General features: G+C 65.1%; 7 protein-coding genes across 9 annotated transcripts in view; 5 read left to right on the forward strand and 2 right to left on the reverse strand.

Moving 5' to 3' along the window:
* Nucleotides 1-23: 23 nt before the first annotated feature.
* On the forward strand, nucleotides 24-4,160 carry GPR142 (G protein-coupled receptor 142). 2 transcript variants are annotated; one of them, XM_080389311.1, is made up of 3 exons: nucleotides 24-164; nucleotides 676-3,559; nucleotides 3,602-4,160. In XM_080389311.1, exons 1-2 carry the CDS (start codon nucleotides 29-31, stop codon nucleotides 1,542-1,544), a joined length of 1,005 nt encoding a protein of 334 aa, XP_080245437.1. In that variant the 5' UTR covers nucleotides 24-28; the 3' UTR covers nucleotides 1,545-3,559; nucleotides 3,602-4,160. The 2 variants fall into 2 exon arrangements, with proteins under 2 accessions (XP_080245437.1, XP_080245436.1); XM_080389310.1 differs by lacking the exon at nucleotides 24-164 and having other exon boundaries at nucleotides 265-3,559.
* A 473-nt stretch (nucleotides 4,161-4,633) lies between these two features.
* On the forward strand, nucleotides 4,634-10,024 carry GPRC5C (G protein-coupled receptor class C group 5 member C). Of its 2 annotated transcripts, none has more exons than XM_080389269.1 (5): nucleotides 4,634-5,424; nucleotides 6,856-7,915; nucleotides 8,542-8,636; nucleotides 8,849-8,995; nucleotides 9,235-10,024. In XM_080389269.1, exons 1-5 carry the CDS (start codon nucleotides 5,227-5,229, stop codon nucleotides 9,265-9,267), a joined length of 1,533 nt encoding a protein of 510 aa, XP_080245395.1. In that variant the 5' UTR covers nucleotides 4,634-5,226; the 3' UTR covers nucleotides 9,268-10,024. The 2 variants fall into 2 exon arrangements, with proteins under 2 accessions (XP_080245395.1, XP_080245396.1); XM_080389270.1 differs by lacking the exon at nucleotides 4,634-5,424 and adding an exon at nucleotides 5,456-5,689.
* A 1,894-nt stretch (nucleotides 10,025-11,918) lies between these two features.
* Nucleotides 11,919-14,242, reverse strand: CCDC137 (coiled-coil domain containing 137). Its single transcript, XM_080389336.1, is given in 7 exon segments — nucleotides 11,919-12,185; nucleotides 12,187-12,357; nucleotides 12,571-12,650; nucleotides 12,775-12,857; nucleotides 13,180-13,390; nucleotides 13,587-13,717; nucleotides 14,004-14,242. Coding segments are annotated over 7 exon segments (993 nt in total). The 5' UTR covers nucleotides 14,168-14,242; the 3' UTR covers nucleotides 11,919-12,032.
* Nucleotides 14,243-14,315: 73 nt separating this feature from the next.
* On the forward strand, nucleotides 14,316-16,400 carry OXLD1 (oxidoreductase like domain containing 1). Its single transcript, XM_080389403.1, has 2 exons — nucleotides 14,316-14,409; nucleotides 15,011-16,400. Exons 1-2 carry the CDS (start codon nucleotides 14,365-14,367, stop codon nucleotides 15,398-15,400), a joined length of 435 nt encoding a protein of 144 aa, XP_080245529.1. The 5' UTR covers nucleotides 14,316-14,364; the 3' UTR covers nucleotides 15,401-16,400.
* Nucleotides 16,401-17,055: 655 nt separating this feature from the next.
* Nucleotides 17,056-18,685, forward strand: PDE6G (phosphodiesterase 6G). Its single transcript, XM_080389412.1, has 4 exons — nucleotides 17,056-17,174; nucleotides 17,997-18,223; nucleotides 18,334-18,374; nucleotides 18,489-18,685. The coding sequence occupies exons 2-4, from the start codon at nucleotides 18,078-18,080 to the stop codon at nucleotides 18,563-18,565; spliced, it is 264 nt and encodes an 87-aa protein (XP_080245538.1). The 5' UTR covers nucleotides 17,056-17,174; nucleotides 17,997-18,077; the 3' UTR covers nucleotides 18,566-18,685.
* An 83-nt stretch (nucleotides 18,686-18,768) lies between these two features.
* On the reverse strand, nucleotides 18,769-20,646 carry TSPAN10 (tetraspanin 10). Its single transcript, XM_080389350.1, has 3 exons — nucleotides 20,267-20,646; nucleotides 19,266-19,858; nucleotides 18,769-19,175 (listed from the first exon to the last, which is right to left on the reverse strand). The coding sequence occupies exons 1-3, from the start codon at nucleotides 20,330-20,332 to the stop codon at nucleotides 18,869-18,871; spliced, it is 966 nt and encodes a 321-aa protein (XP_080245476.1). The 5' UTR covers nucleotides 20,333-20,646; the 3' UTR covers nucleotides 18,769-18,868.
* Nucleotides 20,647-20,776: 130 nt separating this feature from the next.
* The window catches only part of NPLOC4 (NPL4 homolog, ubiquitin recognition factor), a 29,243-nt gene continuing 25,303 nt past the window's right edge, over nucleotides 20,777-24,716 (forward strand). Inside the window, exons 1-2 of the mRNA XM_080389208.1 lie at nucleotides 20,777-20,934; nucleotides 22,175-22,255. Of these exons, the coding sequence (XP_080245334.1) occupies nucleotides 20,920-20,934; nucleotides 22,175-22,255 (96 nt within the window). The 5' untranslated portion in view covers nucleotides 20,777-20,919. The remainder of the gene's footprint in view (nucleotides 20,935-22,174; nucleotides 22,256-24,716) is intronic.

Below are 24,716 nucleotides of genomic sequence, written 5' to 3' on the forward strand. Positions count from 1 at the left end.
CCTGGCAGACGGTCCGTGGCGGAAGGCGATGGTCCCGGTGCCCAACAGCACGGCAGTGGTGTGGGCCAGCGAGGTGGCACAGCTGGAGGCAGAGCGGTCACCCTGCATGGTCGGCATCTTCCCCATCGTGTATTACAGCATCTTGCTGGGGCTGGGGCTGCCAGGTGAGGGGGCTGGGGCGGGGGGGGGGGGGGTCCCGGGAACGCAGGGGGCAGCACCTACCTGGGTGCTGAGCTCATACAACGGAAGCTGAGCTGTGCATCCTCAGTCCAGCCCATGCCTGTGCCCTGAGCTCCTGTCTGAGCCCCAGGGCTTTTGGGGGTGGGGAGGAGAGTCCTCAGGGGTGGGGGGCACCAACCTGCTCCCCTCAGACCCCCTGGCCTCAGGCCTGCCCCAGCTGCAGCACCCGGCTGTAAAGCCCAGCCCCACGTGGCTGGTGCCGCAGCAGCAGGGACAGATGGTGTTTGTGTTGCTTGGGTTGACACATGGAAGAGATTAATCAGCTCAGCAAATCCCCACTGCACCATGATATTTATAGCTCCCCACCCCAGCTGGGGCCTATGCAGCTCACCCTGCAGCCCTGGGAGAGCCTGAGCACCTCTGGGGTCCCGGGGGCTGCAGCGCAGGCTGTGAGCCCCGGGGTCCAACCACCACATGTTGCTCCTCTCCCTCCAGTGAACATCCTGACCGCCGTGGCCCTGTCCCGCCTGGCCACAAGGACCAAGAAGTCATCATACTGGTACCTCCTTGCCCTGACCACGTCCGACATCCTCACTCAGGTCTTCATCATCTTTGTGGGCTTCATCCTGCAGACAGCCATCCTGGCCCGGGCGGTGCCCAGCGCCTTCATCCACACCGTCAATGTGCTGGAGTTCACAGCTAACCACACTTCCATCTGGGTCACCGTCCTGCTGACCATGGACCGCTGCATGGCCCTCTGCCACCCACTGCGGTACCATACTGTCTCCTACCCGCAGCGTACCCACAAGATCATTGCAGCCATCTTTGCTGTCGCTCTGGCCACGGGCATCCCCTTCTACTGGTGGCTGGATGCCTGGCATGATGCCGATCCCCCAGCCACCCTGGACATGGTGCTCAAGTGGGTGCATTGTGTCACCATCTACTTCTTGCCCTGCAGCATCTTCCTGGCCACGAACTCCATCATCATCTGCAAGCTGAAGCGGCGGAGGCGCTTTGGGGGTGGCCAGCCCCACCTGAGCAAGACCACAGCCCTCCTCCTGGCTGTCACTGCCATGTTCATTGTGCTCTGGACTCCCCGGACCATTGTCATGATCTGCCACCTCTACGTGGCCTCGGTCAAGAGGGACTGGCGCATGCACCTGGCCTTGGACATCGCCAACATGGTGGCCATGCTCAACACAACCGTCAACTTCTTCCTCTACTGCTTTGTCAGCCAGACCTTCCGCCGCATGGTGGGTGAGGTGCTCCGGACCCACCTCCAGCACAGCCCCCAGCACGGCAGCAGTCACTTCCCACCCCCAGCCCTGAAAGCACTGGAGCTGCTGCCTGGCACTGCCCTCTGAGCCTGGGCTGCCATTAGCTGGGGCAGTGCTCAGCTGGGGGTGGCAGTGCTCAGCCGGGGTTCCCGGTGCTCACCCAGCCCCATGCATCGCACCAGAACCCAGCAAGACCCTGCCCCTGGGACACTGCCCCCATGATGCCCACTCTCCGCCGAACTGGGCATTAACACCGAGACTGGTGGTGGTGGCAAAAGGAGGCGGCTGTGCTCGCCTGTTTGGGGCCATCGTGCCTTGGTGGCAGCACCGCTGCACCCCAGGGACCCCTGCCAGCTCCCTGAGCCGCAGCGGGACAGGCAGTTCAGCCCTGCCCATGCTCAGCCCCTCGGGATGCGCAGCATTCAGCGCCCCCCCCCCCCCCCGGAAAACAGCCACGGGGCAGCAAGGACGTGCCCAGCTCAGTGGCAGGAGCTGCTGCCTGCTCCACATGTGTCCCCCTGGGCTGGGGTCCTCCCCAGCCCCGTGGCCATGGGTTTTATGGGATTTCCGTGGCCAGCCACAGCCAGGGAGTGAGCGTGACCTGCTGTCTTGCATCAGCTCCAGCACATGATGAACCAATACACCGAAGGTCCCAGGGAGCCCATCGGGCACGGCTGCCCCGTGGTGAGGGGTGATGGGCACAGGTGAGCTCCTGGCAAAGATGCGGTGCCTGCTGGGTGCTGGCAGGATGGTCTTTCCTCCACAGACTGCCATGCTGAGACCAAAGCTCTGCCTGGGTCCGAGTGGCTGGGATGGGGGCACCCTGAATTAGCACCCCTGGGCATAGGGTCCCTCTGCCCAGCCCCGAGCTCTCAGCCCTGCCCACTCCAGTGCTCGTGCCTGGGGGATGCTGGGAGGGAGCATCCATGGGGTCCAGCGTCCCCAGCTGTGGGGCCTGGGCACAGGGGACGACCCCAGCTCTGGGCTGAGCAGGAGCTGACCACCACCCATTATCCCAGACACCCAGGAGAGCCGCTCCACAAGGCTGCAGCCCCTGGGCACCCCGGCGGTAGCATCGCCCACCGGCTGCAAGGGAGGGGGCTCATGATGCCCTGCTGCATCGATTGCACCCAGCACCAGCGCCAAGCTGGTGTGACACTGGCCGTGCGGTGCCAGCCTTTGTCCCCAGCTGCCACCAGAGGGCAGGGATGGGACACTTGAAGAGCTGGCACAGCCCGGGGCAGCGAGCTGGCCCCCCCTGCTCCCCACCCTAATTCCCCCATAAGGTCCTTAGTGTAATCCCCCCAAACAGAGCAGCCTTTCCGCTCTAATTCCCCAAGACTGGGTAGGACAGCACCTGGGGGGCTGCCCTGGAGGCAAGGCCTCAGCCAAAGACCCCCCCAGTCCACCAGGCTTCTCCAGTGCTCACCCCACCAAGCCCTGGCTGTGCCCGGCACCGCGGTGAGATGGGGCACAAGGTTTGCCCCGGTTGCAAATATGGGATAAGCCACAACTGCCGGGATGTGGGGCTGACCCACACCAGCGCTGGCACACACCACAGGACCCCACAGCCAGATCAGTCCCCTGCACGGGCAGCCCCCACCAGCGATGCTGCCTTACGCCAGGCAGGATCCGGCTCTGCCCATACTGGTGACAGAGTTAAACCCCGACCTGGTGGCGCAGGTGGTACCTGGGAGGTGTTCGCTCCATTAATTCCGGCACTTGAGGAGAGCAGGACTGGGAAAAGATTAGTTATTAACCTGGCCAGCACCTCCTGCCCGGTGGGTACCCCTCCCCAGGAGCTTCCAGGGCTCGATCCCACTGCAGGGCCCTTCGCCACGGCCGGAGGGGCCAAGGGGCAGGGGGGCTTGGCTGGCAAGGCCGGTGTTTGGCAGGAGCTCCAGCTCTGCTTGTGGCAGGCCAGGACCGCCACCGCCCCCCCCCCACCAACCGGTGCTTATTCACTTGGCGAGGGAGGTGGAAATGTGCTGACCGCGTCCGCCGGCGGCGAGGGGCTCCGGTCTGGACAGAACCGGCTGGGGTGGAAAACAGCTCCCCAGCCCCGGCCTGAGCGGCAGCGGGGAGGGCAGTGGGGCCCCCAGGTACAGCTTTCGCGGGAGCGGGGAGGGCAGTGGGGCCCCCAGGTACAGCTTTCGCCTTCCCGCGGGGAGCTGCTGCGGCCGGCTGAGTGGGAGCTGCCACGGAGCTGGGGCGCAGTCGGCCGTGCCACTGTGCTGCCGCGCCAGCCGCCTGGCCCTGCAGCTCCATAGGAAAGGTAAGCCTGGAAAATATGCGCCTGGCGTGCCGATGTTTTTGGAGTGAGCCAGCAGGGAAGCCTGGCCAGGTCCCAGTGCCATGCCAAGCTGCAGCCCAGCCCCTCACCATGGCTGCTGTGCCAGAGGAAATGGCACCATGGGGACCACTGTTGTCCCCAGCCCATCCACGGCACTGGGGAACGGGGAACAGGCTCTGCCCTCGCCAAAAGGGCTGTGCCAGGCACTGACCACCCCGGCACGCACCGGTCCCTCGCAGTCCACAGTTGGTCCCTGCCAGGCAGCCAGCACGTGGTGGCATCACACCCAGCGTATCCCACAGCCGCCTCCCTGGTGGGGTGTTTCTGTAGGACCCACAAAAACCCCAGGGGTGCGCAGGAAGGGCTGGAAAGCCAGAAGGGTCCCCACGGGAAAGGGGGTAGGAAATCCAGCGCCATGGGGGGGGACGCGAGGGTGAAAGTTGTGCAGCTGCAGGACAGCCTCGGCAGGGCAGACGCCTGGCAGCGGTCCCACGGCGGGTGCGGGGGTGGCGGGGGGCTTGAGCTGAGTCAGCAGCCGGGAAACCCACCGGCCCCACGCGGCGGAAGGAAACAGGCAGCAGGAAGCTGCATGCAGTGTGGCCTGGGCTGCGGTCACGGCCAGCCCGGCAGCCAGCCCGCACTCCTGGCACTGCTTACCGCGGCTGAGCCATTCCCAGAGAGCGGGGGCTACTGCCAGGCCCCTGCGAGCCTGAACTCCGGCTCCCTGGGGAAACTGAGGCACAGGAGGCTGCTGCAAAGTCCCCCTGCCCACGCCGCCCTGCTCCAGCACCCACGCGAGGGCACACGCGTGTGCACATGTCTCGGTTGGGAGGGACCATCCTCCCCCCGAGCGCCGTCCTGCAGCCCAGCGCTCCGTAGGGAGAAGGGCAGGATGGCAGCAGCGGGTGCAGCACCCAGCCCAGACACGCCATCTCCTCGCCGCAGGCTCTGGCGGGTGCCGGTCCTCGTGCCGTGGGTGCTGCCGGCTCCGGCTCTGCCGCCCTTTCTGCTGGGATTGTTTTCATCCCATGCCGGGCTGGGGGAGGACCCGCCAGAGGCACGTTGAACTTTCGTCCGCATCCTTCACCTTCTTGCTTCACCCTCCCAAAATAGCAGCGCCTGCCTGGAAACCTCCCCGGAGGCTGGCAGGGCCCCGGTCCCCCGGGGCACCCCGACTCTCCCGGGGCATTTCCGTGTACCCGAGCCGCCGGGATGGGTGACTGCAGGGTGCCCCCGCTCAGCTCCAAGGCGCACGGCCACCCCACTGGGGCAGGGACCACCGACCACCGCCGCGGCTGCCCCGGGCCCCCGGCGGGAAGGGCTCTCTGGGGCCCCGCCGCCCTGCCAAGGGCTCCGGCTTTAGCCGTCAGCTGACATTCCTGCGGGAGGCCCCTCCGGGCTGCGCCTCGGGGCTTCCCGCCGGGAGCCGGTGCGTCCTGCCCCGCTCCCGGCCCCCCGAGGACCTCGCCGGGCTGGATGCCACCGGCCCAGCACCAGGTGGTGGGGGCGAGGCCCCGTGCGGGTGATGCTGCCCCGGCACAGACGGCCCCCCACCCCACCCCCCGCCATCCCATGTCCCCCGAGGGTCTTTCCCGGTGGCGCCAGCCCCGCAGCGCCGGGCAGCCCCGGCCCCGCTGGGCTGAGACCCCACGGACTCATCGCCGCGATGGCCAGGTGGGCTCCCCTGCCCATCTCACCCCCCGGCTCACGCCCCCACGCCCCCGGGGCAGGGACCCCCGCCCGGCTCGGCGCCCCCCGCCCGGCTCGGCGCCCCCCGCCCGTGGCGGGGCAGGTCCCGGCCGGCCCCGGGCGCGCTCCCCGGGCAGAGCCGCACCTCGGGGAGGGGCCGGGCCGGGCCGGGCAGGCGCGCACGGTGCGGCGGGACCGGGGCTCGGCACGGCGGAGCGCGGGGAGCGGCCGGGCACCGGGCGTGGAGCCGGTGAGCGGGGCCGGGGCGGGGGGTGGTGCCGAGCCCTGCAGGGCTGGGGGCCTGGGAACCTCACGGGAACGGTGCGGGATCCCGGAGCGGGACCCGGAGCCGGCCGCCCCCGCGAGCTTGCCTGGCCGAGGAGTTGGGGGCGGCTCTGGCCAAGTTTGGGGGCCGGCACCGGGCGGGAGCGCGGAGAACGGGGCCGGGGCCGACCGGGGGGGCGGGGGGGCTGGCCGCGGGGGCGGGGGACCGACCGGGGGGCGGGGGGGGGGGGGCAGCCGGAGAGGGCGCGGTGCCACCAGTCCGGTCCAGCCCGCGGGGGCCGGGGGTCCCTGACCCCATGCGGGAGCGGCAGCCCCGGGTGCGGGGCGGGTCTGCGGGGGCAGCCGGGGGTCCCGGCCCGAGGCGCTGCCCCCGCTCCAGCCCGGGGTCACCTTGCCGGAGGTCTCCTGCCGGGATTCCCCCGCCAGCAGCGGGGCTGCAGCTTTCTCGCTGTCTCCTCCTCTTCCCCGTGCCCACCCCGCACTCCCCGGGGCTGCAGGAGGGGGGACAGGGACCCCCGTGCCGTGCCGTGCCGTGCCGTGCCAGGCTGCGCTGCCTGCGTGCCGGCGGCCGGCAGTGCCGGACACGGGACCTGCGCTGGGTCGGTGCCCGGAGCTGGAGGAGAGAAGTGGGACAGGAGAAGTGGAAAGAGGAACGTGCTGGCACGCAGGGACAAGCCGGGGGGACAGCCTTGTCCCCAGGCGTTACTTCTGCCATCTGGCCCGGGCCTGCATTCGGTGTTCCCGGGAAAGCCAGTGGGCACGGGCTGTCTGTTCCCGGCACCGGAGGAAGGGATCGGCACAGCCGCGCTCAGAGGAATCCCATGTCAGGAGAGAGAGTGCGGGGTGCAGAGGGGGTTGAGCCCCCCTCGGCTGCCTCCGGTCTCCAGGCCAGGAGCCAGCAGGAGACATGTGTCTTCCCGGTCCCATCTGGGGCTGCTTTGGGCCACGCTGGGGTGGGCTCAGCTGTGCCAGTGCTCCCCAGGACCCAGCCGCCTGCCCTGGCCCGGTGGGAGTGATGCCCAGTGGGGGCTGTGGGCAGGGATGCTCTGAGCCCTGGCAATGCCACTGTCAGCACCAGGAGCAGAACTGCGGCCCCGATCCCCGCTTCCTAACACTCCCTCTGTCCCGCAGGGTCCCTGGATGCCCCGCTCAGCACCAGCACTGCGGTGCAGGATGGGTGCTGCAGCGGTGCCACCAGCAGCTGCCTGCATGCTGCTGGCCCTGCTCCCCACGGCCAGCGGACAGACCATCCCTCCCTCCGGCTGCGGCAAGGACCTCGCCTCCCTCTACTACAACCTCTGTGACCTCTCGGCAGTCTGGGGCATTGTGCTGGAGGCCGTGGCCAGCCTCGGCGTGGTGACCAGCTTCGTGCTCACCATCGTCCTGGTGGCCAGCCTGCCCTTCGTGCAGGACCCCCAGAAGAAGAGCCTGGTGGCCACGCAGGTCTTCTTTCTTCTGGGCACTTTTGGGCTCTTTTGCCTGACATTCGACTTCATCGTGGGGGCAGATTTCTCCACCTGCACCTCACGCCGCTTCCTCTTCGGCGTCCTCTTTGGCATCTGCTTCTCCTCCCTGCTGGCGCATGCCATGGCCCTCAACTTCTTGGTGCGGAGGAACCGGGGCCCGCGGGGCTGGGTGACGCTGGTGGTGGCCCTGCTCCTCACCTTGGTGGAGGTCATCATCAACACCGAGTGGCTCATCATCACAGTGGCACGGCAGGAGGGTGGCTCCTCGGACCCTTGCCAGCTGGCGGATGCTGACTTCGTCATGGCGCTCATCTACGTCATGTTCCTGCTGGTGGCTGCCTTTGGCACCGCCTGGCCAGCCCTCTGTGGCCGCTACAGCCGCTGGCGCAAGCACAGCGCCTTCATCCTGGCCACCACCGGCCTCTCCATGGCCATCTGGGTGTCATGGACGACCATGTACCTCTACGGGAACCAGCACGTGGGCAAGAAGCCTGGCTGGGATGACCCCACGCTGGCCGTTGCACTGGTCTCCAACGCCTGTACCTTCCTTCTCCTCTACGTCATCCCCGAGGTGATGCACATGACGCGGCGGGGCCCTGAGCAACCCTTCGAGGATGACACCTACCCCACGCGCGGGGTGGGCTACGAGACCATCCTCAAGGAGCAGAAGTCACAGAGCATGTTTGTGGAGAACAAAGCCTTCTCCATGGACGAGCCCTCCTTTGGTAGGCACCAGGGGCTCACTGGGGACCCTCTTGGCCCGTGGCGGGGCTGGCAGCGGGCACCGGCACCAGGGCTGGCAGCGGGCGGCGGGTGGCAAGACGTCTGGCCATGACCCACCTGGGATTGACGCCTGCCGTTGTTGTAGCTCCGGAAAACCCGCTGGGCTGGGTCTACCAGTTTGGGCTAAGCTCAGCAGCTGCAGAGGTGCTCCCTCCCTGGCGTGGGGTGCCCACAGCTCCTGGCCCTCCACCCCAGGCAGGCGCTCTGCTCACGAGACCCTACAATAACACAGGGCGGGTGTCAGCTGCCCCCATGGGGACCGACGGGCGGTCGCCAGCCCTGCCCCAGCAAAGGTGTCTGCAGCCCACGGGGCAGGGTGGGTGCTCCCGAGCAGCACCCACGCCACCCTGCCTCCGGAGAGACCCTACAATAACAAGACCCGGTCAGACAGGGGCTGTGCCAGCAGCAAGGTGATGCAAAGCCTGGGGACATACCTCCTGTCCCCAGGGAAAGGCACAGAGCAGCCGGCTGCTGAGTCAGCTCATTAAACCTGCAAACGAGAACCAGCTCCCTGTGGGGTGGGGGTGGCTCTGTGAGCCCCCCCTTCACCATCCCCATCTCTTTGCAGCCAAGAAGCCGGTGTCCCCATACAGTGGCTACAACGGGCAGCTGCTGACCAGCGTCTACCAGCCCACCGAGATGGCTCTGATGCACAAAGGGCCGGTAAGTGATACCGTGTGGCACTGCGGCCAGCCGGGCTCACTGGTGGTGGCTGCATCCTGCCTGATGGACGGGATGAGGCTGGGGGCCACGGTGTCCCAGGGGCTGCTGTAATGGGGTGCTGGGGAGGGTCACCCCTTCCCTTCCTCCCCTGGGACCCTGCAGGGCTGGGGGTGCTCCCAGTGCCTCTACAGCCCCCTGCGTCTGCCCCTCAGACCGAAGGTCCATACGACGTGATCCTGCCCCGTGCCTGCACCAGCAGCCCCGCAGCCGGCAGCAGCAGCTCCACGCTGCGAGCCGAGGACGCCTTCGCGGCACAGGCCCGGCACGGCAGCGCCCAGCGGGACGGCAGGAACTGCCAGGTGGGTTAATGTGCAACGCAGCGGGCACTGAGGTCCAGCCCGTGGCTGGGGGCAAAGTCTGTCTTCACTGCAGTGTCTTGCGTGGGAGGGCAGGGGCAGGGATGGCTCTGCCCAGCACCCTGGAGCCCTGCAGTGAGTCAGGCTGCACCTCCCCACCGGCGCTGGACTGGTCTGCCAGCCTGGCTGCAGTCTGGCTGCCATCACCGTGCCATCTCAGCACCATCCTGCTCTGCCCGCAGGTGCAGTCCCCGTACAGCAGGAACCGCTGGTGAAGTCCAGGTGGGATGGCCATGGCCCCTCTGTCCCGCTCCTGAGGTCTCGCCAAGCCTCCTCCTGCCCCGCCACGTGCATCCCACCCCGTCCGGCAGCTGAAGCCGGTTCCTGTGCAGGGAGATGCCTGGATGCGGTCCTGGAGCCACCACTCCTGCCTGCCCGTCCTGCCTGGCTGCGGCACCCGCAAGCTGCCAGTTCTGCCCGGACCCCCACGTCCCTGCCACTGTCCCTGCTGCAAGGACTGGCTCCCACGGGGCCACTCAGAGTCGTCCCCTCACTGCCTTTGTGACGCACAGACACCCCATCCCCCCTGGGCCAGAGACCATCTGCTGCTGGGGAGTGGGGGGGCTCCTGCCCAGGGTTCCCCCCGGCGCGGAGCCCCTGGTCCCACGCTGACCCTCACCAGCCCCAGGGACATCGCAGGCCCTGAGCCAAGCCAGCACCGTCCCACGCAGGGCACAGGGTGACATGAAGCTCTCCCCAGCTCTGACTGCTGCTGTGCCTCAGTTTGCCCCTTGCTGGGGTATGGGGGGCTGCTCGGGGTCCAGGGGATCCGTGCCTTGCTGGAGCTGGGGATCTGGCCCCCCATGGCTCCAGCCGCCTTCTCGGTGCCTTCCCCCCCCACGGCTCGGGGATCCCTCCCAGGGAGCAGGGAGGAAGCTGGGCCCCTCACCCTCCTTGTGGCTTTCTCTGTTGTTTTTCCTTCCCCCCCCTTTTTTTTCAGGTCAGCCCCCAATAAACGCGGTTTTTCCTACATGGTGCTGTAGCAGGCAGCCCACGATGGGGAGCGGGTACCCAGCCACGCCGCCGGCTGCTCCACCACCCCTGACCCCACCACAGCCCAAGGCTTGTGCTGCAGTGCCAGTGGGCTCAGCCCCACGTCCTGGGGGACGATGGGGAGCAAGGAGGGGGCTGAGGGCAGGGCCCTCGACGCCCCCCAGCCCTGCTCTCCGTCGCCCTGCGGCACCATGTGCTGGGGCCAGGTAGGCAGATGGGGCGGCTGGGCCGGGAGCCGGCGGGCTCGGCAGGGCAGGCAGATGGGCTGCCTGGCGGGGAATGGCACGGCCCGGAGGACATGCCAAGGTCGGGGGCGGTTTCTCCTGCTCAGATTGCCTTTCCCCTCCATAGCGATTTCTCCTGCCAGGCAGGAAGCTGCGGCTGTGGCCAGCAGTACCATGAATTATTCAGGGACTGAAATGGCTTCGTGGGGGCAGGTGGGTGACCCGGTCTCCTTGAGCTGGAGCCGGGCTGGCGGCAGCGGGGCTGCCCATGGCTGCAGGCACGAGCGCCTCGCACTGCCACGGTGCCCACACAAGGGATGCACCAGCCAGAGCCTGGCACACACCATGTCCCAGCCATGCCCTTGCTGGCTGGCACGTGCCGGTGCTCCGGGCTGTGGGGACACAGCAGCCGCAAAGGCTGGGGAGGGCCACAGGAGCTGGCCGTGCCCCCTGGGGCTCTGCTGTGTCACCCGTGTTTACCTGGCACCAGCCGCCAGTGGGGACGTCTCCAAGCAGCACCACTCAAAGATCCCCAGGGCTGCTGCCACCACAGTGTGCCCTCCTCCTGGGCACTGGCACCACATGGTATGGTGGGGCCCAAGTGTGTGCCCCCCCGCCCCCGCCAAGGTACATCCACCTGCCAGCCTGGCTGAGCTGGGGTGCACAGCATCCCCAGGCACAGTGTGGCCGAGCTCTGCCTTCCCAGCGTGCAAGGAAGGAGGTGACAGCCCTGGGGACATCAGAGTCACCTGAAAAACAAGGTACAAAGCCCTTGTCCCCATTTGGCTCTGGCAGGGGACACCAGAGGGTGCCGGTGGCTCTGCTCCCCGTGCCCAGCCCCTCCGGAAGGCTGGGATCCCACCGGCTGCCGTCAGCACTGGCCACAGAGCCAGGGCCGGCCCCACTCCAACAGGCAACGCTTTGTGCAGGCGCTCAGGCACGGGGCGAGAACAGCGCTGCCTTTGTCCCATCCAGGTGAAGCTGCCACGCCAGCCCTGTGGGCAGACATGGGCTGTGCTGGCAGCAGCCCCCCAGACCTGTCCCCGAGGGCCGGGAGCTGGGGGGCTGTAAGCCTTGGTGGGGTATGTCTGGATGGCATGGGGCCTCGCACTGTGCCGTATGGCACAGAGCTGGTGCGGTGCAGCGATGGGGCCATGGCAGCATCCCTGGCAGCAGGGAGGACACTGCGGTCACAGTGACCCAGAGAGTCTGCCAGGGACAGGCAGGGACTTGGGCAGCGCCAGGATGGGTGGTGATGCGGAGGGCAGGGACGAGTGTGGCTGCAGACCAAGGTCTCACACAGTGTCCCAAGTGGTGACAATGGAGGAAAGTGACACCGTGCAAGTGAGTCCTGGGGGACACTCCATGTCCCCGGAGCTTGCCTCACTCTCCTCCAACCGGGAGTCAGGGTGGGAGCCAGGGGGTTCACGGTCAGGCACTGGGGTCTTCCTCAAGGCTGAGCAATAAGGGTCCTGCCCCTAACCGAAGCCCTGCCAGGGCCCCCACAGCGAGTGATGGTGACATGCCCGCTGCGGGCCAGGACTGCCATCTGCCGGCACACCACCCGGCACACGCCGGCACAGCCGGTGTCCCTTCCGCGGGAAGGAAGCCAGGCAGGCTGGCGAGGCACAGACGCGCTCACACCAACGCTCAGCGGCACTTTTACTACAAATAGTTCCATGGCACCACAGCGGTCCCAGCTCCCGAGCTGAGCCCTGGGGGTGCCCCGAGCCGAGGTGCGGGGCCGTGGGGAGCCCCAGGGCTCAGCAACAGAAGAGCAGCATCAGGACAACTGTCCCGCTCAAGTCCTGGGGTCCCGTGCTGCCTGTACGCCCTTGTTGGGACCAGAAACCCAGCTCCTCCAGGCTGGACTCAGCTGGGGACTCTGCATTTGGCCCAGGCGCTGCCCTGCGCCGCTTCCCGCTGCTTCTGTTTGCGCCTCTGGATGTCCCTGTAGGCCTGGATGACACGTGCTCTCTCCTCCTCCACGATGCGACGGCGAGCCATTGACATTGGCACTGCTGGTGACACTGGGGACGCCTGGCTCTGGCCCAGGCGAGACGTCAGGAGGAGCTGCTTCTGTCCAGCCTGTGGGCAGAGACGGGACATGCCAGGGAGCATGAAGAGTGAAAAAGCCAGGATCAGGCTCCAAGGAACTGTCACCAGGAGGCCAAGGCCACCACTGCGCTTCCAGGCCTGATTTCCAGCCCAAGGGAGGTGAGGTGACCCAGGTCCAGCCCAGACCTCTAGGTACCCGAGGGTGTTGCCGAGGGGCAGGAGGCATCACCCACCACAGCTCACCTTCTCTGTGGGGCCCTGGCCCCTGGGCCGCGAGGTGATCGTGGGCGGCTGCGTAACCACTTCACCAAATGCCACCTTGTCTGAGAAACAGGCGCAGGCATCAGCAGGAGCTCACTGGGACACGCCACTCCAGCTCACCCCCCAGCTCTCCACATGCTGCTGGGGCAGGGGGTCACCCTAGCCACCCCGCTGTGCAAGACCCACCTTGGAACAGTCTCTTCTCCAGCATGGCCTCTTTCTTCTCCTCCTTCTTCTTCCGAGCTTTTTCCAGCTTCTTATTCTGAAATCTGAAGAGCTGCATTATGGCCAGCACTTATGACTGGACAGAGAGCAAGTAAGCGAGTTCCTGCCCCATGGTATCCCCCCAAAACCTGGGGTCCCACATCTCTCCCATCAGCTCCAGCCCAGCAGGAGGGTGAAGCAGGCCTGCGGCTCTGGTACCAGCGACTCAGCCCCCTGGAGGGTAGCCCCACAGCCCTAGTCGCTGCTGGATGCTGGACCTGCACTGCAACACCAGCAAAGCACCCACCCCGCACCCAGAATCAGGCCGGGCCACAGGCCTGGGCTGACCCAGTCCAGCCCCAGCAGCTGCGGTGGCCTTGCTCTCACTCTTTCTTTCTCTTGGACTTCTGCGGTGCCATTCCCTCCTTCTCAGGCTCCCGCTGCAGCTGGTTCTTGGTGAGGAAGAGGACACGCTGCACCTCCTGCTCCATGCGGCAGATATAGGAGTGCTCTGACTCCCCCTTTCCTCTCCTGAACTTGGGTACGGGGATGTCTCCCGGGGCCTTGGGGCCTTCTGACTTGGGCTGCTTCTTCTTCTCTAGGAAAGACAGGTGACATTGCTGCAGCAGTGACCATCCGGGGGTTCCCTCCCCCTGGCAGGGCAGGAATGGGACATCACCGGGGAGAAGAGGATGCCCCACTGCAGGATCCGGCTGCCTCCAGCTGCACCGCAGTGCCACGGGCTCCTCGGGCAGGCCCCAGGCACCCCCGCTGGGGCCAGCTCTTCATCCCACCTGCCGCTGGCCTCTTCCCACGGCTGGGATGCTTCATGGCCTCCCGGCTCCTGATGAGCTCCCGCAGGCGGAAGGGGATCTCCTGCTCGTCGGGGTGCTTGGGCTTCAAGTTGTCCATCTTCCTCTCCTTCCTGGGAGAGAAGGAGCACGGTGTGCGGCCTGCCCTGAACCACCAAGACCGGAGCACGAAGGGCCACGGGGACACAGGCACGGCAGGGTACCGGGGCAGCTGGACCTGGCGAGGCACCAGCAGACCCGGCGGGCCATCGGGACCTGCGCACAGGGGGACATCGGGACCCAGCCCCTGGAAGCCAGGCCCACGCCAGAGCCCAGCCGGGCACCGAGACCCCGCGTGGGTCCAGGCCCCGAACCGGGAGCCAGTCAGGCCCGACCCGACCGGATCCCCCGGACACTGACCTACTGCGTTGCGGAGCGCTCGGCCCCGCTGCCGGTCCCTGATCCGATCTCGATCCCTGCCTCTGTCTCTGTCTCTGCCTCGGTCCCGGTCCTGATCCCGATCCAAGTCCCGGTCCCCGTCGTCCCGGTCCCGGTCCCCGCCGCGGCCCCGGCCCCCGGCCCATGGCTCCGCCGGTCCCCACGCGGCCGCCCCGCCGCCACTTCCGGCTTCCCTCCGACTCGCGTCGCCCCGGCCCCGCCCCCTGCTCATTATTGGCTCCTCAGCGGCCGAGCCCTCACCGGCCGGCCACGCCGGGCTGCCATTGGCCGGGAGAGCTGCCGCTCGGGCGGGGCCGGGGCGGGACCAGGGCGGGGCGGCCGGATGTTGCTGCGGGGGGCCCGCGGCCTGGCGGGAGCGCGCCGGGCGGTAACGGGGGGGCGTACGGGGTGCTGGGGGGCTGAAGGGGGGGAAAGGGGTGCTGGCGATGGGGGCGGTAAAGGAGTGGTGGGGATGGGGGGCTGAGGCGGGGGTAAGGGGGTGCTGGAATGGGGGAGTAGAGGGGTGCTAGGGATGAGGGGCTGAACGAGGGGGACAAGGGGGTGCTGGGGATGGGGGGGAGTGAGTAGGGGGGTGAGGGGTGCTGGGGTTGAGATGAAGGGGTGCTGAGGGTGGGGGACACAAGGGGGTGCTGGGGATGGGGGCCTGAGTGGGGGAAAAGGAAGTGCTGGGGATGGGGGAGAGCGGGGGGGGACAAGGGGGTGCTGGGGGTGAGGGGCTGAGAGGGGGAGAAGGGGAGTGCTGGGATGGGGAGGAGCTGGGGGAGGATGGGGATGCTGGGATGGGGGGCCAGGGGGTGCTGCTGGGGCTGCGTGAGCTGCTGGGGGGGTGATGGTGGTGGGATGAGGGGGCGCACTGGGAGCAGGGTGCTGTGGGGTGGGTGGGGGTCCTGTGGCCAGGCTGTGGGGGGGGGGGTACAGCCCCCTGCGTTTCTGCCAGGCTGACATCAGCGCGGGGTTGGGGTTCTCAGGAGCCCCTGGATGGTGCCGGCAACCCCAGGGGGCTGGTCAGGGAAGGGACCCCACGCCCCGACCCCACCACCATCTCCAGCCTTCGGAAACTTTCGGACACCCCAGCAAAGACCAACGGCACCTCAGATACCCTGGGGAGCGACGGTGAGACGGGTACCCCCCAGAGCGAGGGGACGGCCCCTCCTGCTGCCCCCCCGATCCCACCACCACCCACACACTGCTGTGGCACCGGCTGCCCCAACTGCGTCTGGGTTGGGTACGTGGAGGAGCTGCTGGAGCGGTACCAGGACGGCGGGGCACAGGCTTTGGCGGCCGTGGAGGAGCACGTGGAGGATGAGAACATTAAAATGATCCTCAAGATGGAGATCAAGCTGCGCATGAAGGACTGATCCTCCCCTGGTCCCCAAAAACCAGCAGGTGACACCCCACAGGAGCCTCTGCTCCAAGCTGGGTGGTGGGATCCGGACTCAGATTATTTAAAATATTTAATTTGTGTGTATTGAGCTCTGGGGGCGATGGGCTGGTGCTGCTCTGAGCCCTCCCGGGGGCCTGTCCAGCATCGAGCAGGGGGTCCCAGATGTGCTTTGGTACAGGTGGCGCTGAGGTCACATCTCGCCACATCTACAGGGAACCTGCCCCGGGGACAGGCAGCAGTTGGCGTCTCTCTTGAGCCCCAGATTTCCCAGCATGTGCTGTGCTCCCCCAGAATGGAAGATCCCTGCCAAGGGCAGGCTGGCACATCCCCCCCACACCCAGCCCTCCCCGTGCCGCTGCTCTTGCATTGTCCTTGCCCTCCCCAGCTTGGATTTTAAGCACCTTCTGAAGCTTGGCCATGACCTGGTGATTGGGGAGGGCTGGGTGCTACACCGAACACCCTCCTACCGGCACCTTAAGCCTCTTAGGGGCTTCTCTGCGTGAAGGGCTTGCAGGGTGGGCAGTGGGGCTGCCAGCCCCTGCCCCGGGCAGGAGGTGCAGGTAGCGTGCGGCTGCGAGCACGTGGGGCCTGGCAGTGGCACCATCCCCAGCTCCGGCACCAAGGTCACAACCCACCAAGCTGTTCTTCACGGTGGCGTTTCTTCCTCCATTGCCTTTGCCTCCATCCTGCTCGGCTGTGCTGGGGAACTCACAGGCTCCCGGCCATGGGGACCCCCCCCAGACCCTCCTGGCACGGGCTCCCCAGGGAGCCACAAACCCTCCAGCAACACTCGCTAACGAAGCCCAAACTGGAAGCGGCAATTAAGACAAGGGCCCTGCATTTTGCTGGAGAAGTAGCTGGTTCTGCCAGCTTCGTAGAAAACGCTCCCTCATCCCTCTAATCCTACTTGTTGGCATCCAACTAATTGCAATTAGTGGCAGGGGCTGAAGTTCAATTAAAGCGTACTGAGATTATTCCTTTTTGTAATTGCTTTAGTGCTGGGATTAAGGGAAGCTTTGGTGTGATACCATCCCACAGAAAGTAGGGCTGCTGGGCTGCTCAGCCCCAATTCTGCCAGGTTTTGGCTCAGGCTTCTCCCCATGGTGGCACCAGCAGGGACGATGTTCAGGGGGCAGCCCAGGGCAGCCCCCCATGCTCAGGTGACCCCTGGCAGCAGTACCCAGCAGCTGTCGGGGCTGGACGGTGCTCAGCACCAAGCACAGGCTGGAAGTCCAGTGTGTCCTGGTGTTTTCCCATTATTTCCAAGCACAGCCTGCCACAGTGCTGCCTTGCCCTGTTGGGGTCAACCCATGAAGGGTGCTTGGTTCCTGGTTCATGCATCCTCACAGCAAGCTGGTCCTGGGGAGGCTGGGGGTCCCATCCCTGCCCCTGGGATCAAGGGGCACTGGGGCGATCTCTCAGGGAGCAGGGGGTCCCCCCTAGGAGAGACACCTTGGTGATTTGGGGAGGCAGGGTCTCCCCATGGGTGATTTGCTGCCCATCCTGCCACCATCAGTCCCAGCGTCACTAATCCAGACACCCCCTCCCCACCAGGGCAGAGTAGGAGGTGGAGGACACCGGATTACCCCTTTGAAAAGAAGGGACATAAATAATCCTATTACCCCAAAGCAGGATAAATCTGCCCTCCCCTAAAAGCCACCCAGAGCGCCTATAGGACGTGTGCTGGCAGGAGCCAGACGGAAGATCTCCTGCGGAGCAGCGCTGGCCTCAGGGACTGCGGCGGTTGCGTAAGTTGGGGGCTCTGCTCCGTGCACAGAACCGGACCCGGTGCCAGTGTCACCGGGCAGGGCACTGCTTTGCTCCAGGCAGGAGCCTGCTGTTGCTTCCTACTCCTGCAGCCGGGAGCAGCACCTCTGGCATCTCCCTGGGCTGGATCCCTTCTCCCCTGGGGTCGGGCTGAGCTGCTGGGCTCCGCAGTGGGGCTGAGCACCCTTGCACCGATGCCGGAGTCACATCCTGTGCTGCAAAACTCCCGCACCTGGCCCATGGCATGGCTGTGCGTTCAGAGGCGGCACAACCACAGCAGGATGGATCCCGTGTGATGTCCACCTTGGCTGTCACCCTGCGCTCCCCCTGCTGCCACAGCCACCTGCATCCTAGCATGGGTCCCAAGGGATCCACAGCCCAGCATCCCCAAAACCCATCCCGCTGCAAACAAGCCCCAGGGGACGCCGTGCTCCCATGCCTGCGCTGATGGCAACCCACCACGGCACGCAGCTCAGCACAGAGCCTGGGGTGAGCCGTGGTGGGGGCTCCCGGCAGCAGGCCCCCCGGGTGTCATATCCGGGCTGGGGCAGGGGGCAAGGGCTGGAGGAACAGCCACAAGGGGAGGCAGCAGCTCTGCTGACCCCAGGGATGCGCTTCCCTGCTTTTGGGGTAAGGGGATTAGCGGGCTCCGAGCTGGGCTAAGTCAAGGTTGCAGGGAGGGGTCTCTCCTCCAGGGCAGCCTGGAAAGCTGATCAGCCAAGGGCAGGACAGGGTGGGAATGGGGGCACAGGGTGCCCGGAGGTGGTAGGAGAAGAGGGTCCCCCACATCTGCCCTCCATCAGGTGTGAGAAGCCGTCCTGCGCCAGCACCAGACCTGCTGGGACACCCCCGCCGCGGGGCAGGCGGCCAGCCCCGGCACAGCCATGAGCCTGGAGGTCTCCAAGCCAGAGGTTAAATCAGCCACCAGAGTGACCGGGGGACCCGCCACCCCCCGGAAGGGACCGACCAAATTCAAGCAGAGGCAGACAAGGCAGTTCAAAAGCAAGCCCCCCAAAAAAGGGGTGCAGGGGTGAGTGGGGCTAAGCCCTGGGACCCGTGGTGGTGGGGATACAGCTGTATGTGTCAGCCTGGGGGGGGTAGGGGCTGGTCAGGGGGCTAAGGCTCACTCTCTCCTTGCAGGTTTGGTGATGACATCCCGGGCATGGAGGGGCTGGGAACAGGTATGGTGGTCCTGTCCCCCCTTTGCAGCAGGGGGGAGTGGGGCTTGCTGCAGGCACAGCCGCCTGCGGCCAGGCTGGGCAGTCCTGCTGACACAGCTTCTCTCCTCTCCCCAGACATCACCGTCATCTGTCCCTGGGAAGCCTTCAGCCACCTGGAGCTGCACGAGCTGGCTCAGTATGGCATCATCTAGGTAGGCCGTGGCCACCGCCACCCGCCCGCCCCGCATCATGGCGTAGGTAGAAGCCGCCCCATCCACGCAGTGGGGCTTAGCCTGGAGAAATGCTCATTAAAACCCAGAACAAGCGCGAGAGCCTGGTGTCGTGGTGTGGGGCTGGCAGAGGTGTGGATGGAAGGCATCTCCCCGAGGCACGGGATGGATGGGACATGGGGGGCTCAGCTTTCCGATGAGATTTATTTCGGGCTGGGTCAGCCCCCTGCATGTCTCCGACCCCATGGTGTCCCCCACCCCGGGTGGCAACCAGCACAACACACCTCAACCGTGTGCCCCAATGGGCATGATGTCTGCAAGCACCCTCAGCGCCATGAGCACGCCAGTGGCCTCGACCAGCACCAGCACAGCTGCGCCAGCCACGATGCCGCCCGCCTGGGTGTGAAGCCAGGCGCTGAGCTGTGCCACGCAGCCCCCCAGGTGCACGATGGTGCTGGCCGCCATGTCGCCCAGGCGCAGGACCCCAAAGGCGCACTGGGTGTTGGTGAGGGTACCATTCTGCCAGGGGTCCAAGCAGCAGGAGGCAGGGACGCTGCACGCCTGCACTCCCGGGGCACTGCAGTTGAAGTACCTGCGGGGACGGACAAGGAGAGCTGCTGGGTCCACGCACCGTCCCAGTGTACCCCCCAGCAACACCCACCCCCCCCATACCCCAACTCACAGGTTGGTCTCCCAGTCGCGGTAGGAGCTGAGGCCGCAGCACCGCAGGCTCCGTTGCACCTCATCCACCAGGAACCGCAGGTCAGGCTCCTCCTGGTAGCGCAGGAGGCAGAGCAGCAGGGTGTCCCGCATGGCGTCGCGCAGCCGGTGCCGTGCCGCTACCAGCAGCAGCCCCCCCAGCACCTCCAGCGCGGCGAAGGTGAGCACGGCGCCCACGAAGAAGCGCAGCAGGCAGGGGCTGGAGTGGAGGGCACCCAGGCAGCCGGCCAGCGAGACGGTGCTGGCCCCCAGCCCCACCAGCACAAAGAGCAGCATGGGGTCGGAGCCCAGGGGGGCCAGGCGCCCCCCCTCCAGCGAGCCCTTGGCCAGCAGCCCCCACACTCCCACGGCCAGGGCCAGCAGGCCCAGCAGGAGGAAGAGCAGGTTCCAGAGGAAGGCCAGGTACCGCACGCACTGGCTGAAGGGACCCAGCTTGGGGGGGCCGGAGCACCACAGCACAGGGTCCTGCTCGCCTGCGGCCAGGTCCGTGTCCCCGGCCGGCGAGTGGTCATCCTCATCGGAGGAGGCGGAGGGCAGCCGCACCAGCCTGGACCCCTGCACCGACAACCAGCCGCTTGCAGCCAGCGGGGCAGCCCCAGCAGCCCCCCAGTGCCCCCTCACCCACGTACCCCCATCCCACAGCCAGAGGCTGTCACAAGCTCCTGGAGCCCCCAGGTCCCCCCTTTGGAAGAGCCCCCTGTGCCAGGTGCCCCCCACCCACGCAGTGACCCCTCCTGCCACCGAGATCCCGGGGTCTGAGCAGGCAGGGAGCGGGTGGGTACTCCCCCGGAGACCCTGCCCCTAACGGGGGGACCCCCGGATTCATCTGTATGGAGACCCCCAGAGATGCGGGTGCTGCACCATGGACCCAGCACCCCGGGACCCTGCACCCCGGGGCCGAGGGCCCCGGGTGCACGCGGCAGGGGCGCGGGCTGAGGGTCCTGGGGGGGGTCCCGCCGTTACCTGGGGCAGCAGGTGGGCGCTCTCCCCGCCGCGGGGCCGGAGCAGCCACGCCGCGCTCCACGCCATGGCGGGGCCGGGCCGGTCACACCGCCGTCATGTGAGGGGCCGCGGCCAGCGCTTAAATAGTGCCGCGGCTGCGCCCCGGTCCCGGCCCCCGGGCCAGCAGGGGAACGGTCCCCGGCGGAGCCCGCATCCCGCTACCCGGCCCCGGGACCCCCCGCCCCGAGGCTCCGTGCGTTGGGAGAAGGGGCACCGAGGGACCCCACGGCCGCTGCGGGACGCGGAGCGGGGCGCGGCGGGGGGGGGGAACGAAAGGGCGGCGGCACAGGGGGGAACAGGCTGTGGCAGCGGGGGGGACGGCTGTGGCGGTGGCACCGGGGCAGCAGGGGGACGGCTGTGGCGGTGGCACCGGGGCAGGGCAGGGGGACGGCTGTGGCTGTGGCACCGCCCGGGCTAGGAACCCTCGCAGGGCGGAACGCGGGTGCCGGGGCGCGGGGCCCGGGCGGCGGCGGCGCAGGCGGCGGGCCGGGCCCGGGAGGCGGCGGGCCGGAGCGGGCCGGGCCGGGCAGGGCGGAACGGAGCGGGTCGGGCCGCAGCGGGCCGGAGCGGTGGCTGGGCGGCGCGGCGAGCCCCGGTTCCCGGCGGGCAGTACCATGGCGGAGACGATCGTGAGTGGGGCCGGGCGGCGGCGGCCGGGGGGAGGGGCGATGAGGCAGCAGATTCCGGTGGGGCGGCGGGGCCGGGCCGCGCTCAGCCCGCTCGGCGGGACCGCACCGGGGCGCCCCGGGGCCGCGCCGGCCTCCGCGGACGGGGCATCCCGCCGGCAGCGCGGACCCCGGGGCTGAGCCCAGCCGGGGCTGGCGGGGACGCAGCCGGGCAGCTCTCCCGCCCCCTCGGAGCGGCGCCGCGGACGGGTTCCCCGTGGGGAGATGCCCCCCGGGAGAGTGTGGGGTTTGGAGCCGGGGTCCCGCTCGGCCCCCGGGGGGGTACCCCATCTTGGCCGGGGGGGCGACATTGTCGGAGGAGGGGCTCGTCGGCACCGTGAGGGGCTCCCGCTCCCCGCCAGCCGGGCTTGCTCCCGTGCTGGGGGTCGGGGAAGCGCAAAGGGGTCCTGCAAGGGAACGCCGGGGCACCGGCAGCCCCCCGTGCCCCCCCGTTAGCACACACGCGGTCGCCCGAGCGTGGCTCCGTGGTGCTCCTCGGGGGAGCTCGAGTCTCTGCTCTGCTCCCCGGCAGCACCAGGACACCAGTGGCCCTGTTTGCCTGTTCCCTGCCAGTACGTGAGGAACTGTCCCCGACCTTTTTCCCAGAGAGCTGCTGGTTTTTCCTATCTCTTGCATCAGGCTGCAGCAAAACTGTTGCCAGTTTTCCCTATCTCTTCAGGTTGCAGTGTTTCACAGGAATAGCCTGGGCCTCGTGGCTCTTCTCAACTTCTCATTAGTGATGCAAGTTGCTCATCAGTAGTGTGGGCTGAAGCCTAACAACAGCCCTGGTGCCCATTACACCAGTTGGGCCGGTGTTTGTGTGTCGGCACTAAATAAATCGCCCCCATAGAAGCTCTGATTCACCCTCCTGAAAGTTTTAATTCCACATCTGAGGTCAGAGCTTTAACAAAAAAAGCAGCGTTAGTACTTTTCTTGGTGCCAACTTCTTGCCATGCCTTGTGCATTAGGATAATTCATCCTGCAGCATGCAAACATCAGGCCAGGGCTGCCTTACCAAGAGCAAATTACTTCCTTGTACATTTGCACGCCCTTCTGAAGAGCAGCATTAGAAGCAGGAGGGAGGAGCCGTGGGGATGGTCTGTGCTGTGCACGTGAAACTTCAGCCGTGGCTTCAGCAGGCTGTGAGCAGAGGGTGGGCTCTGTTCCCATGTCACTAACTCGGGCTGTCCTCTTAACCCTACAGATAATCCGAGTGCAGTCGCCAGAAGGGGTGAAGCGCATCACAGCCACGAAGCGAGAAACGGTGGCGACGTTCCTCAAGAAGGTACCCCGAGGCTCTGCTGCTCCTTCCCCGCTTGCCTGCGGGACTAGGCAGGGCTCCTGCGGCTCAGCCTGCGCAGCAGCTCTCTCATGGGAGTTACACGCTTAACCTTGCTGGGCAAGTGTGCTGACGGCAGCAAGGACCAGCGTGCCTTGTGGAAAACGGCGTTGTTGTTGGTGTAGCCAAAACCAGTTTTCTCATTGCTATTCCAGAGGGAAAATAACAAAATCAAAGAAGAAAACTTACTCAGCTTTTCAGTTGGAGTTCCCTGGGGTGGGAGCTTTCCTGGGGGAGGATGCGTTTTTAGTGTCCTCCCAAAGAAGTGGCAGCTGGGGAAGCAGAGGCTGACAAGGACACAGGAAAGCTGTTTGATAGTCAAAGCCTGCTGCAAGGGACTGGCCTCTTCAGGCATGATCCAGTTGAAACTCAGCTGCTTGATTTGCGCTTTGAATGTCATTTGAATGTGCTTTCTGTGCTGCTGGTTTTTTCAATATGGTTTTGGAGAGAGCAAGGAAGGAATGAAGGTGAGATCTTAAGGCGATGTGAGAGCCTCTGGGAAAGATTTCCACCCTGAGATGAGGAGAGCACGCTGAGTGTTGGAGTTGTCAGATTTGGAGTTGGCTGTAGCTTGATCTTTGGCTTGACGCAACGACTCAGTGCTTAAAGTTTGCTATTTAAGAGTGAGCAGGTCTCCATTTCCTTCCCTCCTGGAACTTCACTGTAACCTGGAACCCTCAGATTAGGATTTCTTTGCTTCATAAGAGAAGTACTTTGTGTTCTTGTGCTTGAAGGGCCATTCTTTTAGTCAGCTAGATTTCCTTTCCCCCTGCGAGGGGGAAGGGGAGCAGACTGAAACCTTCTGCTGTTTGTGAGTCATTTGCTTTGTTTGAAGTTTGGGCCCAGACCGTGACAGCAATCCTCACCTGACCAAGCAAAAATCCTGATGGATTTCAGGGCTGGGTCAGAGACACCCGCTGCAGACTGAACAGTTTCACCCAAAGAAAAAAAGCGTTGTTTTCAAAATCTCTGGAACCTATGCAAAGCAAGCTGCTCGGTTTCAAGGGTTCATATTACCCGAGGCAGTGTGGAACAATTGTGCTTGCAACCACTTACCATTGGAACAAAAGCACCAGCACTCACTAAAATTGCCTGTTGAGCTGGGGAAAGCTATATCCTCTTGCTGAGCTGAACACAAGAAGCGTTTGGGTTTCTTTCCTGATACAGGGTTTACTTGAAAGAGAAAAGTTGCAAATTTTACCACCCAGGATCTGTGCATATTAATATCTGTGCATTTTAACACTGACATGTTAATCCATATGGTGGATTTCGTATTTAACTAGATAGCTGTAATTAAAGAGGCATCAGATTGCTTCTTCTATGCTAGCAATTAACTTAGATCTCCTCCCCGATGACTCCAGAGGAGCCGCAAAAGAAGTGTGCAAGAAGTCATGTTTCAGAGCAATAAGGGCCTCAATAATCTTGGTCTTTTGTAGCAGCACATCCTAGGCAAGAGTACCAAAAGAGTAACCTCTCAACTGCGTTCAGGTTAGGACTGAGTTAGGAGCTAACTCAAGCCTTTTGTTAATGTATTGTGGAATTTTTCTCCCTGCAAAAAATTGGTGAGGTCTGTGGCGTGGTGAGCTGGGGTTTAACCCTGGCAGGCATAACACAGGAGGCGAACCATTTGGCAGTCGTGCTTCTGTTCAAACAGCAGATCTCTTGCTGCTACAAATCACAGCGAAACTGACGGCAGCAAAGCTGCTTTCCATTGCTTTGCTTATGTGACAGTTCTCTTTGTGGCTTGTTAGATTTGTTCTGTGTGCAGTCACTGTCTCTGAGCCCTGCCAAAGCCACAGGGAGGGAGATGTACTTAATGAAAATACAGGCTATTAATTTAAGAATTTAGGAAGAAATCTGTCATCTGGAGAAACTTTTAACACCGCTTTTAAACTGGTCGTTTTAAAGTGGCCAAATGTGAAAACTGCTATTGCTGTGAAGAGGTATTTGGCTGATTGAGTAAAGCAACTTTAAATGAACTGCTGAGAGGATAAGCAGGGAAAAACACCTGCCTGGGGACTGAGAGGTGGTTATCGTGAGGGTAAATTCCATCAGGAGAAAAGAGGCAAGTGGAGAAAAACTGAAAAGGAATGGGAAGGGCTTGAGTGAAATTCATGCAGCAACTGGTAGGTGAGAGCAGAGCTGAGGGCAAAAGATCCTCAGATGTGAAGATCTGGACCGAGGAACTCTGGTCCTAGGATGATGGGAATGATTTGACTGGTGTGTGCTGGTGAGGCTGGAGCAGGAGAACTGGGATAATGGAGAAGATAGTTTCCCCCCTCTGATGGCAGTGCTTGCCTGGACTTAGCTAAAATACTGCATTTGTGTTGTGTGAGTGAGAGGGACGTTCTGCTTAAGTTGCTGCTTTTAATAGGTTGCTTGTGTTACTAAGCGTTTCTGTTTTTCT

This window comes from Falco punctatus, assembly GCF_963210335.1.
Source record: "Falco punctatus genome assembly, chromosome: 1".
Taxonomy (NCBI): domain Eukaryota; kingdom Metazoa; phylum Chordata; class Aves; order Falconiformes; family Falconidae; genus Falco; species Falco punctatus.

What these genes read in the sequence shown, in the direction of transcription:
- GPR142 (XM_080389310.1), top strand. Translation starts at nt 486, where the DNA reads ATGGAAGAGATTAATCAGCTCAGCAAATCCCCACTGCACCATGATATT.
- GPRC5C (XM_080389269.1), top strand. Translation starts at nt 5,227, where the DNA reads ATGCCACCGGCCCAGCACCAGGTGGTGGGGGCGAGGCCCCGTGCGGGT. An exon ending in CTCATCGCCGCGATGGCCAG is followed by an intron (nt 5,425 to 6,855) that starts GTGGGCTCCCCT and finishes TCTGTCCCGCAG; the next exon opens with GGTCCCTGGATGCCCCGCTC. An exon ending in GGGACGGCAGGAACTGCCAG is followed by an intron (nt 8,996 to 9,234) that starts GTGGGTTAATGT and finishes CTCTGCCCGCAG; the next exon opens with GTGCAGTCCCCGTACAGCAG.
- OXLD1 (XM_080389403.1), top strand. Translation starts at nt 14,365, where the DNA reads ATGTTGCTGCGGGGGGCCCGCGGCCTGGCGGGAGCGCGCCGGGCG. An exon ending in TGGCGGGAGCGCGCCGGGCG is followed by an intron (nt 14,410 to 15,010) that starts GTAACGGGGGGG and finishes TGGGGTTCTCAG; the next exon opens with GAGCCCCTGGATGGTGCCGG.
- PDE6G (XM_080389412.1), top strand. Translation starts at nt 18,078, where the DNA reads ATGAGCCTGGAGGTCTCCAAGCCAGAGGTTAAATCAGCCACCAGAGTG. An exon ending in CCCAAAAAAGGGGTGCAGGG is followed by an intron (nt 18,224 to 18,333) that starts GTGAGTGGGGCT and finishes CTCTCCTTGCAG; the next exon opens with GTTTGGTGATGACATCCCGG. An exon ending in CATGGAGGGGCTGGGAACAG is followed by an intron (nt 18,375 to 18,488) that starts GTATGGTGGTCC and finishes TCCTCTCCCCAG; the next exon opens with ACATCACCGTCATCTGTCCC.
- TSPAN10 (XM_080389350.1), bottom strand. Translation starts at nt 20,332, where the DNA reads ATGGCGTGGAGCGCGGCGTGGCTGCTCCGGCCCCGCGGCGGGGAGAGC. An exon ending in GCGCCCACCTGCTGCCCCAG is followed by an intron (nt 19,859 to 20,266) that starts GTAACGGCGGGA and finishes TTGTCGGTGCAG; the next exon opens with GGGTCCAGGCTGGTGCGGCT. An exon ending in CGCGACTGGGAGACCAACCT is followed by an intron (nt 19,176 to 19,265) that starts GTGAGTTGGGGT and finishes CCGTCCCCGCAG; the next exon opens with GTACTTCAACTGCAGTGCCC.